The sequence below is a fragment of the Microcaecilia unicolor genome, chromosome 9, assembly GCF_901765095.1.
Source record: "Microcaecilia unicolor chromosome 9, aMicUni1.1, whole genome shotgun sequence".
Taxonomy (NCBI): Eukaryota; Metazoa; Chordata; class Amphibia; order Gymnophiona; family Siphonopidae; genus Microcaecilia; species Microcaecilia unicolor.
Genome location: NC_044039.1, coordinates 204,374,371 through 204,387,381, shown reverse-complemented (window position 1 = coordinate 204,387,381; position 13,011 = coordinate 204,374,371). Strand labels below are relative to the sequence as shown.

Here is a 13,011-nt window from a genome sequence, read left to right as displayed (position 1 = left end):
ACAATCTGTCTCCAGAGAAGCAATCTCTCTCTTTAATGACTTCTATCACAGGTTTCTAACCAGCTCCGAGAAAAAAAGGAACAATAGAAAACAATTTCACATAGGAGAAAAAACTATTGTTCCCCCCAAAATGGGTACTGATAATGTCTGTAATAAAAAAAAAACAGTCCACCTCTCAGATAGTACCTATTCATTTAGGTTAAGGGTATCTGCTTCTCAAAAAGTGTGTAACTCCATTGTGCACAGTAAACCAAAAAATATCACTTAGCTCCAGCAAGAACTTCATTCTTCATCTTCTTCCTTAAATCCATGGTGCGATCACACCTTGAATATTGTTTTGAATCCTGGTTGCCGCATCTCAAAAAAGATATAGTGGAATTAGAAAAGGTACAGAGAAGGGTGACAAAAATGATAAAGGGGATGGGAAGATTTCCCTATGAGGAAAGGCTGTAGCGGCTAGGGCTCTTCTGCTTGGAGAAAAGACGGCTGAGGGGAGATACGATAGAGGTCTGTAGAATACTGAGTGGAGTGGAACGGGTAGACTTGAATCGCTTGTTTACTCTTTCCCAAAATACTGGGACTAAGGTGCGCTGAAAAATGGCCCGCGGTATTGTAGACGCATGTTTTGGGCGTGCGCAGAATTATTTTTCAGCGCACCTACAAAAAAATGCCTTTTTAAAATTTTTGCTGAAAATAGACGTGCAGCAAAATGAAAATTGCCGCGGGTCCATTTTGGGTCTGAGACCTTACCGCCAGTCATTGACCTAGCGGTAAAGACTCATGCGGTAACCGGGCGGCAATGACATATGCGTGTCAAATGCCACTTGGCGTGCGTCCAATATGCACGGCAGAAAATAAAAATTATTTTTCAGTTACACATATTGGACGCATGCTAAAAATGAAATTACCACAAGAGCCACACGGTAGCCATGTGGTAACTCCATTTTGGCGTGTATTGAGCGCATGTAGACGCTTAGCGACTTTATAAAAGGGCCCCATAGTTTGTAATTGAAAAATGCATCTCTGTTCATGTTGATGTAAAATTTTTGAAACATCCCTCTTCTACCATTATCATTAATTTGATCAATGACTGTAAAATTGTAGTTGCTCAAAAGTATGCCGCAACTCATGACAGTGTCTAAGTAAGGGCATTTCCAATTTCCCTGCTGATATGCAATGTTTATGTTCAATCAACCTAGTTTTTAGGAGTCATTTTGTTTGTCCTATATATATATATATATATATATATATATATATATATATATATATACTAGCCGTTAAGCCCGTTAAAACAGGCAAGATTTTTGTTTTTAACAGTGTAGTGGAACAGCCGAAGAAAAATGAGAGTTGGATGTCCAGCATTTCCTCTCTCCCTTCCCATCCATCCATGTGCATCTCCTTCCTTTGTGTTCCCTCCCCTTCATCCATGTCCAGAATTTCTTCTGTCTCCCTTCCATCCATGTGCATCTCCTTCCTGTCTTCCTTTCCCTCCCCTCCATCCATATTCAACAATTCTCCTCTCTCCCTGCCCTCCCCTCCATCCATCCATGTGCAGCAACCCTCTTCTCTCCCCTGACCTGCCCTCCTCTCCATCCATCCATGTACAGTAACCCTCTTGCCTCCCCTGACCTCCCCTCCCCTCCATGCATCCATGTCCAGCAACCCTCTTCTTTCCCCTGACCTCACCTCCATTCATCCATATCCAGCAACCTTCTTCTCTCCCCTGACCTCCCCTTCATCCACCCATGTCCACCAACCCTCCTATCTCCCCTACCCTCCCCCCATGTCCAGCAACCGTCCTCTCTCCCCTGCCCTCTCCTCCATCCACCCATGCCCAGCAACCCTCCCCTCTCCCCTGCCCTCCTCCCATGTCCAGCAACCTTCCTCTCTCCCCTGCCCTCCCCTCTATCCATCCATGCCCAGCAACCCTCCTCTCTCCCCTCCCCTCCATCCACCCATGTCCAGCAACCCTCCTCTCCCCCCTCCCCTGCCCTGCCCTCGTGTCCATCAACTCTCCTCTGCTTTCGTTACATCCTGTGAGTCCTCTCGTCAGCTCGCCACCAGCACAGCGTTTCTTTCCCTCCTGTGAGTCCTCTCATCAGCTCGCCTCCAGTGCAGCATTCCTTTCCCTCTCTGTTCCGTCCTTTGACATCATCACGTCTTGACGCGGGGGCGGGACAGAGAGGGAAGTCTCTACTGCGCGTTTGCGGGTGAGTCGGTCACCTCTCGTTTATATAGTTTTATATATATATATATATATATATATATATATATATATCAAACATATAAACGGCGAGTGACCGTACTCACTCGCAAATGCGCAGTAGAGACTTCCCTCTCTGTCCCGCCTCCGTGTCAAATGGCCTGCGCTGGTGTAGACGCGTATAGGTTCATTTTTCAGCATGTCTGCAAAAAGGCCTGTTTTTGGACGAAAATGGACTTGCGGCAAAATAAAAATTGGCTCGTGTCCATTTTGGGCCTGATACCTTATTGCCACCCACTGACCTAGGGGTAAAGTCTCACGCGTTAACCGGGCGGTAGTGGTCTACGCGCATACAGTGCCGATTTCTGCCCTGTCAGCAGCTTAGTTGACACGCATTAAATATGAAATTACCGCCTGGGCTATGTGGTAGCTGGGTGATAGTTCGAAGTTGATGCACGTAGGACGTGCGTACACGCCTATGCGGCTTAGTAAAAGGGCCCCTAAGTGCCAAAGAAATCCCACAAACAGGGCCCCAAGTTTCAGGTTTCTTTATTGTTTGAAACCCTGCTTAAGGGAAGGTCCTTCTAAGCAGCTTATAATTTAAAATTAGATAGATATACAATGTAGAGAGAAAAAGGAAAAGTTAACAATCATAATAGTGGAAAAGAAAAGAAGTGAGAGAACTGATCGTTCGGTCCCTGACCCTGTCCAGGAGCAGCAATGCCCCGAAGAATATTTATCTAAAGAGGGATGATTAAGGTTGCAATAGGCCAAAAAAAAAAATCACGAAGCAAAAATGTTTTAAATTGAGCCTTTAATTTATCAAATAACAATTCTAAACTTAGAGTAGTGGGAAGGGCATTCCATAAGGTTGGGGTATTAACACTAAAAATAGTGGTCCTAGTAGAATCAAATATATTCTGCTGAAGTGAGGGTGGTTCTGAGTGGAGGACCCAAGTATGCAAGTTGGAATATAAGGTAAAGTACTTGAGAGAGATATAGAAGTACTCGATGAATGAGAGTTAAATGTGTAATATAGTTGGTAATTGGAATCCAGTGGGCTTCTTTAAGCAGAGGAGTCACATGATCATACTTTTTTAGAACCTGTAACTTAATTGCAGTATTTTGCATAAGCTGTGACTGCCTGCTGGCCATTCAATAAAGCATTACAGTAATCCAAGGAGCTAATTGTTAAGGTTTCAAGGGCAGCTCGATTAAGTAGCAGTCAAATTGAATGGATTACCGTATTTTTCGGACTATAAGACGCACTTTTCCCCCCCCAAATTTGGGAGGAAAATGGGGAGGTGCGTCTTATAGTCCGAAGGTAGAGATTTCCCTCCCTCACTCCCTCCCTCCGAGTTCGGGATCGCCCGCCCTCCCTCCGAGTTCGGGATCGCCCTCCCCCCGGCCCTGTCACCACTTCTCCCTACTCATGTCACGCAATCTTCCCTGGTGGTCTAGTGACGTTGGGGCAGGAAAGAGCCCCCAAAATGGCCACCGAGAGCAGCGCGCTGGGCAAGAAAGAGGGGGCTCTTTCCTGCCCCGACGTCACTAGACCACCAGGGAAGATCGCGTGACGTGAGTAGGGAGAAGTGGTGACAGGGCCGGGGGGAGGGCGATCCCGAACTCGGACAAGACGCACCGGAGCACCTAGGTTTTAGAGGAGGGAAAAAGGAAATTTTTTTTTTCCTATTTCCCTCCTCTAAAACCTAGGTGCGTCTTATAGTCCGAAAAATACGGTAAATACAGTTTGAGAAAACAACGTTGAATTGCATTAGAAATGTTATAGAAAAATTAAACCCAAGTCCACAGTTACTCGTAATACCTTAACCGTATGTACTAGGGGGAGTGGAGTTCCTACTATGCTGAGTGGAAGAGAAGCATCCGAGAATCCTTGCCTACTAAAGAGAAATGCAGTAGTTTTATCAGGATTCCGTTTTAATTTTTTGGTACTCAACCAGTCAAAAATTGATATTTCTGGGTGAGAAGTTGAAAGGCCTGAGGAGCAGAAATATTTAAACAAGATGATTTGTATATCATCTTCATATACAAATAGAATAAGGCAAAGAGATTGCACTAAAGCTAACAAAGGGGACAAAAATAGATTAAACAGTGTAGGTAGGAGTCAATATGGTCCCTTTTGGGACCCCGCAAGTTACTGAACATGGTTGTTAAACTGCCCCCACATTTCTGATTGCAGAGGAGGAAGCAACAGTTAAGAATTGCTGCTTGCTGACTTCTTCCAACTGAAGACAATGCACAGGGGATGGGGAGAATAGACAGATGTCTGTGGGTAACAGTGACTCTTCCCCCCCTCCTTCCACTCTTATGAGGGCAAAGATTCACCTTGCGAGCCACTGAATTACACACCTCCTAAACATTTGGGCAGTAGGCATGTATCTAGTTTCACTATGTTTTTATCCTGCCCTGAAGATTACAACCAGTATGTAAAGGGAAAGCAAAATTGCATAGGTTTTCGCTAGGGACAACAAGATATCAGTCCTCATAGATACTTCTCACTTTGCAAGAGAGTTGGATTCACCAACAATAGCATCATACAAAATGGGGGGGGAGGGATTCCCACCTGAATACTGTGATGGAGGACATTCTGCTGAAGACTCTAGGGCTCTTCAGCTTGGAGAAAATACAGCTGAGGGGAGATATAATAGAGGTCTATAAAATAATGAGTGGAGTGAAACGGGTAGATGTGAATCATTTGTTTCCAAAAATGCTAGAACTAGGGACATGCGATGAAGCTACAAAGTAGTACATTTAATATGAATTTGAGAAATTTTTCTTCACTTAACGTTGCCAATGTGGTAAAGGCAGTTAGCTTAGCGGGGTTTAAAAAAGGTCTGGATGGCTTCCTAAATGAAAAGTCCATAGACCATTATTAAACTGACAGGGAAAATCCACTGCTTATTTCTGGGATAAGCAACATAAAATGTATTGAGCTTTTTGTGACCTGGATTGGCCACTTTTGGAAACAGGATGCTGGACTTGATGGACCTTTGTTCTGTCCCAGTATGGCAATACTTACGTACTAATGCTCATTAGAATATGTCAAAAAGCTCTGAACCTTAGCAGTCACTGTTTTACATTGGAGTTTCATCCAAAGGCTTCACTCAAATGTGAGAACCATTTTGCCTTATCATAGTTACAAATAGGTCTTTCTTTCTGTTTTTATTGTCCAGGAACATCTTTCAAAAGAAAATAGAAAATTTAAAGAGGCTTTATGAGATAGAAGGCAGTTTATATTTTCCAGTTTCTTAAAATAAGAATGATGTGGTGTAATTTTATTGGTTTGTATTCAGAAGTTTGAAAGCTCAATCGCCAAGTCTCCATTTTGAAATGTCATGGTGTGTTGTGTTGCATTACCTGAGACCTTGAACATAGCAGCGGACTAGAACCCTAAACTGGAGTATGGAAAGACATAGCTTGGTAATACTAAAGAGGCTGAACCCTTAGTTAATGATCGTGAGGTTTTGTGATGGGCTGAATGCTAAGTGGGAAAAAAATGAACTGTGCTAAAACACCTTAAGGTTTATATTCCAAAGATTTGTTATGGTAGCTTCAGTTACCCAGACAAATCTCTATTAAATTCCTGTTTCCCTCCTCTAATTCGTTGTTTAAATTTTGTCCGGCCAAATCACTGACCATACAGACTTTAACTGGTTTTCTTGGGGTGCAGTAAAAGATCATACCACTACCTGTAATTAACCGTGTGGCTTAACCTGATCAGTTCTCTAAATATCTGGTCAATTAGTTATCAGGAGTGGCCTAGTGGTTAGAGTGGTGGACTTTGGTCCTGGGGAACTGGGTTCGATTCCCACTGCAGGCACAGGCAGCTCCTTGTGACTCTGGGCAAGTCACTTAACCCTCCATTGCCTCATGTAAGCCGCATTGAGCCTGCCATGAGTGGGAAAGCGAAGCGCAGGGTACAAATGTAACAAAAATAAAATAGATACTATTGGAGATTCTACATGGAATGTTGCTATTCCACTAGCAACATTCCATGTAGAAGCCTGCGCGGCCACATTGGTGATCTGCAAGGGCCGACTTCTAGTGGAATAGCAACATTCCATGTAGAATCTCAAATAGTAGCAACAGTGGAGGAGTGGCCTAGTGGTTAGGGTGGTGGACTTTGGTCCTGAGGAACTGAGTTCAATTCCCTGCACAGGCAGCTCCTTGTGACTCTGGGCAAGTCATTTAACCCTCCATTGCCCCATGTAAGCCGCATTGAGCCTGCCATGAGTAGGAAAGCACAGGGTACAAATAAAAAAAATATATCAGCCCTAGAGGAGTTCTGCTAAGTCTGCTACCATGTCCTTGATTTGCATGGAAGATCATACATTTTACTTGTGTACACACCATAATTTGGCTACAACTGTAGTTCACATTTTATTCATTCTGGGTTTGTTTGCTTTTTTTTTTTTAAATAAAAATTATATAATTGATCATGAGGAAATTTCCTTCTCATAAGATTCTAACCAGGGTATTAGTGAGCAGAATTTAAGCACTGCCATATATATTAATGCAGTTGTGTCTTGGAATGGAAGTGTTTAAAACTAAAATTATTGCAATCGGATCTATAAGTTACATTTAAAGAAATAACCTGCAATAATTTTAAAAGAAGTGATGCATTCACGACCAACCCAGGTGCACCTGACACCCTAGGTGAACTTCCAGCCATCCTCCCTGGCACCTCACCCAATCCATGGGACAGGTCAAGGCCTTCCCTTTCCCCTCATAGTGCAGCATCTCCTCCTCCTTTCCTTACCCTACATAGTCCAGTATCTTCATTTCCCCTTCCTTTTGCTACCCTCCTCCCCCAATAATCCAGCATCTCCATTTCCTCTCCTTACCCTTCTTCCTTATGGCTACCATCTCCCCTTTCCTACCCCATCTCTCCCCCCACCCATGTCTACTATCCACTTCTCCCTCCGCTTTGCCTCATCTCGTGCTGCGGCCCTCCCTTTTCTGGGACTAAGGGACCTCCTCGATGCAGAACTTCCTGTCAAAGTGAGGGCAGGATGCAGCAGAGCTCAAGCACAGGCTGTGGTTAAAGACCCCCCCCCCCCCCCCCCCCCCCCCCCCCGCACTGGTACTGAATATGCTAATCCCTTTAACCTGGAAAGAGGGAGGGCAGCAGCAGCGGGAAGGAAAAAGGGAGGAGATAAAATTCTACACCTCTGTTCCATTGCTACCCTATGCAGATGCCTAGTGGTAGGGCTGGCCCTGGAGACATCAGAATCTTCTCAAATGCTTCAGTTAATGAACTCTCTTCTACTTCTGTCTGTCTGGATCGTGTGATTTTAGTGCTGGAATTGGCCTTTGTTCGTACATCAGCTTCAGAGTTGACAAAAGTCAAGTGTTGCATCTCTTCATGATTTCTTTGCTGTAACTATTTTCTTTGTTGTGCAGGACAGAACTAACAAAAACTGTGGTCTTGCCTGAATTAGTAGAACTAGCTAGAGATGAAAACAACAATGTACGTCTTGCATCGTTTGAGAGCTTGGTTAATCTGCTGACAATGCTAGACCCTGGTGAGTTTAATGCTGGCACAAATTATACGTTGTAGCCTTTCCAGGATTATTATATTTATATAAGCTACATTATTTTAGTTCACTCTCTTTTTTAGGTATTTTCTAGAAGCTTTTTTCGAAATCTGTTGTGCATTTTGAAAAGTGAAAAAATGATTATCAAGAGTCAATGTGTGTTCAGGAACAACAGGTTTTATTTTCCAGAATAAGGGGATCCTTTACTAAAGCTTAATGCATACTATCTGCTACAGAACCAATTTTATTCCTATGGGCCCTGCAGCAGATGACTTGCGCTAAGCTTTAGTAAAGACTCCCCATGTTCATTATTTTATTTGTTTGTTTTTTTCCTGAAAATACTAACCACAGACTTGATTTGGGATTTCACTAAAAACTTAAGGGAGTCTTTTATTAAGGCGTGCTCATGTTTTTAGCGTTCTAAAAATAGGCGCGCGCTAGAGGCGCCATTGCATTCCTATGGGCGTCTCTAACGTTTAGCGCATGCCCAAGACCCCCCTAAATGTCATATCTTTTGAAAGGCTGATGTTCAAATTAAGAATGATGGTGTTTAAGGACAATATTTGCAATGGGTTAAAAACAAACTGAAGAGGAGGCTACAGCCACTCAGTGGTATATTGTACTTGCTGTAAGCTGGGGTTCTATTGGGTTCTTTCTTTGGACTTTTGATAGTTCATTTTTTTTAAACAATTAAAGAATTCTAGAGGAAGGAATAAACAACAATGTCACCATTATAGCAGGTAGTATAACAGAGAGAGGGAGCAAAGCGCAAAAAAGCCAAGAAACAAAATAGAGGAGAGTATGACAGTGGCGTAGGAAGGGGGGGGGGGGCGGGAGGGGCGGTCCGCCCTGGGTGCACGCGCTCGGGGGGTGCCGGCCCCGCTGGTTCCCTGCTCTCTCTGCCCCGGAACAGGTTACTTCCTGTTCCGGGGCAGAGAGAGCAGGGAAGCAGCGGGGCCGACGCAGCTCCGAGTGACGTGCACTCGGGATGGATCGGCCCTTCCGCAGGTAAGAATGCAGTCCGGGGGGGGGTGCGCCGCAGAGGGGGGAGTCGCGCCGTGCTGCACCCGGGAGGGGGGGGGGTGCGCAGCGGCGACCCGCCCCGGGTGCCATTAGCCATTAGCCATTGCTACGGCATTGGAGTATGATTAAAGAAACGCAGTGGAGTGGAGGAGTGGCCTAGTGGTTAGGGTGGTGGACTTTGGTCCTGGGGAACTGAGGAACTGAGTTCAATTCCCACTTCAGGCACAGGCAGCTCCTTGTGACTCTGGGCAAGTCACTTAACTCTCCATTGCCCCATGTAAGCCGCATTGAGCCTGCCATGAGTGGGAAAGCGCGGGGTACAAATGTAACAAAAAAAAAATATGAATAAGTGTAGGATTATGGATTTAGACCACAAGATTAGGTTGATGCAATACACTCTGAGTGGGACAATAGATGGTTATACTAATTGGGAAAAAGACCTCGATATACGAGGCGAAAATAAACTGTGAATGAGTGCACAGAACCAGACGGCAGCCACCAAATCAAGTTGGTATGCATTAAACTGACAGTAAAAGCAAGGGATTAGGCACTATATAAGATGGTTGACTACATTTGGAGTACAAGTATTACCTTTAAGCATCCATTCTCAAAAATATACCTAGATAGTAGACAGCTGGGGAAAGCATGCAGAGCATGGCTCATGGAACTTTTTCCAGCCCTCTGCGTGTGTGTGTTTCTCTTTTCTATGTTTATCTGGTATATTTGTGTATGTTCATATGTATTTGCATGAGTTTGTGAGTGTATGTTTGTATGTATGTGTATCTGTGCATGCTTGCTTGCATGTGTGTGTCTACATGTTTGGGCATGTTGGTATGTGTATATGTCAGGGGTTCTCAAGTCCGTCCAGATTTTCAGGATATCCACAATGAATATGCACGAGATATATTTACATGCACTGCCTCCATTGTATGCAGATTGTGGCTATCCTAAAAACCTGAGTGACTGGGTGTGTCCTGATGACTGGGTTGAGAAACACTGGTGTATGTGTATTTGTATCTGTGTTGGTGCTCTGTGTGCCTGTGTTCTGGAGAGGAGAGGAGAGGGGAGGATTGGTTGAAAGGTGCAATTCCATAATTGCTTTTTTTACTGTAAATGAGTGGTTGTATGCTGCAGCCATTGGAACTATTTTTTCCCATTTGAGGGGTGACTTAATTTCTCTTCCATCTCCCACCACGTGCAGAAACTTTGTTTCTACAATTGTGTGTGTGGGGGGTGGGGGTGGGGGAGGGAGCATTTAGGGGTGGTAGATTTGGGGGACTTTGTAGTCTTTGGAGGAGGATTAGTTTTTGGAGTGGTGGGGAAATTGTGGGAGGTTAGTTTGCGAGCTGATCTAGCAGTTTCGGGGGGTTAGGTTTTGGACTGGTGTAGCAGTAGTGGAGGGGTTAGTTTTGGGACTGCTTCAGTTTGTGAATTGCTTTTGGGGGCGGGGACAGTTTGCAAGGTGATGGGGCGTGGAGCAGTTGGGGAGGTAGATTTTGGGGATGGGGTAGTTTGCAGGATGGTAGGGTAGTTGTAGGGGATAGTCAAGGGGGGTAGAGGCAGTTTGGGAGGATAATGATTGGGGTGGCGGAGCAGTGACTGGGGGATCATTTGGGGGGGGGGGATGAGGGCAGTTTGTGGGATAATAGGGCAGTTGCAAAGGTAGTTTATGGGGTTGGGAAAATAGAGAACAGGGAGAGGCAGCTTGAAAGGAGGAATTCTCTAATTGTTTTGTTTCTCTGTATGTAAGTTTCTACACTATAGGAGCTAGAACTGGATCATTTCATGGGGAGAGTCTCCTTTCTCTGGAATCCCCTATCTGATTTGGCCAGTTTTGACCTCAGTGTGTCTTTTTGTCAGTTTCTTCTGCCACATGTTGAGTTTAATTCAATTCTGTTAAATTTTTGTTGAGTTATTTTGCCTCCAGACAGAGACAAACAGGCAGATATTTTAGACTCTTAACTTCAACTGGATTGGAAAAGATGAAAAAAAAAGGTACCAAAGATGGCAACCAAGCTAATTATATATAGGCTTATAGTATAAGTGCTAAAAGATTGCATAAGCAAGAGTTATTTATATTGGAGGAGAAATATTTGAGAAACAGAACTTATGTTGTGGAAAAATATCAAAGGGTTCTACAGATACCTCAGATGTTTGTTCTGTCAAAGCAGCTACAAGAAAGAACCCCCCCCCCCCCAGGGGGCACTGGCTAATATTATGGAACAGTAAACTTTTACCACCTCTACAAAAATTTATTCAGAATTGGATACATTATGAAAATTTTTGCCATCAATAGTTACAGATTCAGCACTAAATCAGTTCAATAATAATTTGTCCATGTTTTTTGAAGGAGAAAAATATTGGTGGGTGTGATATAGCTACTCACTGATGAAAAATGATAATCAAGTTATTCTGAGCTGATATCAGATTTGGGGCTAAAGAGTGTTTTTCACTGTTGCAAAATTGGTTATTTTTGCAGCTTTCTTTCAGATTGCCCTGGATTTATAACGTAGGGAGGGTCTTAATCATATGAAGGTTGGATTCAATGGCAGACAGCTAACCTAATCAACCATGCAACTATGAAAGTTTGTAACTGCCTTTTGCATTCGGTAAATGAAGGAAATAGATTGCATATTCATAGTTGCTTCAAGAAATGTAACTAATGATGAATCTTGTTTCTTTTCTTCAGATGACAGAATCCAAATTGTGCTCCCATTAGTAAAATCATTTTGTGAAAAATCTTTTAAAGCAGATGAATCTGTTCTTGCTTCTCTGTCTTTGCACTTAGGGAAACTATGTCATGGACTGCAAGGTAGGTAACAAGTGCAGCTGGGATGGGTTCACCCCCTTCCCTCATCTGAATAAGACATAATCCTATAGTTGGGTAACAAGTTTATTAATTACATGCATATAACAAAGTATAAACCCACAAAAAGTTACCTGGGCCAGTACGATAACAATTCCGTGGATAAACAACACTGTAGGTAGCAGGAGCTACTTGCTGTATTGGTAGCTTAGCAGCAGTGGGGTAGCAGGGGGGGGGGGGGGGGCTGCCACCCGGGGTGGGGCGGTTCGCCATTGCACCCCTCCCCGGGTGCAGCACGATGATACCCCCCTCCCCCCTCCCAACCAGCTCCCGCACCCTACCTTTAAAAAGAATATTGGGAGGCGCAGCGCCTCGCGCCTGTCCTGCACGTAAAAGAAATGTGGACCGTCGGGCCTTCTCTCGCTCTGTCTGTCCCGCCCTTGCGGAAATAGGAAGTTGTGTCAGCGGAGGGCGGGACAGATAGAGCGAGGGAAGACCCAACGGACCACATTTCTTTTACGTGCAGGGGAGGCGCTGCGCCTCGCCTCCCGATATTCTTTTTAAAGGTAGGGTGCGGGAGCTGGTCGGGGGGGGAGGGTGTCGATTCGCCGAGGGGGGGGAGCTGGCAGGGAGCACCCCCCCCTGAGCTGACACCCGGCTACACCACTGCTTAGCAGTCTTCCAAGGCCTAGGGCCAAGGAGGTTTGATTGAGAACAGGAGATGACACGTAGGAAAACTATGTCATGGACTGCACGTTGTCATTCTTTATTGTTGGTAGCATTTTTATTTAATCTCACTTATATTTTCAAACATGCCAGCTTGTGCAGCATACGGATGTACACAGAGGAAGTATAATAACAAAATAACTTTTCATAGGTAGAGTAATAATTTGTTCTAAATTGTAATCAGTGTGTCATTTGGAGGGGACACCCTAGCATGTGTTATATTCTTGCAGAGATTTTTTTTCTCCTGGTAAAAGGCCACTAAAGCAGACATCATATTATGAGAATGAGGTGCTCAATATTCAGAGTTTCTATCTAACTGTTTGTTTATTTACTTATTTATTGCAGTTATATTCCACATTAAACATGAATTAGGTTGAAACCTGGGAGCATTTAAAAACTTTTTTTCCCCTGTGTCTATATCAAAAGAGAAAGGTGCTTTGTGGGAACTTGTTCCTTTTGTTTTGTGGAATGCAGTGGTATATTATAAAAATGCACTCAATATTGTTTATTGCTACTATTTAAAAGAAATATATTAAATAATGAAGGCAGAGCTACCTTCATGCAAAAGTCCAGAGTGAGTCTAAATGTGCCAACATTTTCCAGTTCTGTGATATAAATTTATTTCTTATTCAAGTCAGTTTTCAACAGCATTTTCTCAATTATTACCCAAATGTGAACACAATTATAATGTTAAT

The 13,011-nt window shown here is 43.8% G+C and overlaps 1 protein-coding gene across 2 annotated transcripts in view; it reads left to right on the top strand.

Annotated features, from left to right (window-relative positions):
* Positions 1–13,011, top strand: part of PPP4R4 (protein phosphatase 4 regulatory subunit 4) — a gene marked incomplete in the record, with an annotated part of 442,181 nt that overhangs the window by 231,241 nt on the left and 197,929 nt on the right. For both annotated transcript variants that reach the window (XM_030214960.1, XM_030214959.1), the window contains 2 exon segments: positions 7,628–7,749; positions 11,474–11,596. In XM_030214960.1, the coding sequence (XP_030070820.1) occupies positions 7,628–7,749; positions 11,474–11,596 (245 nt within the window).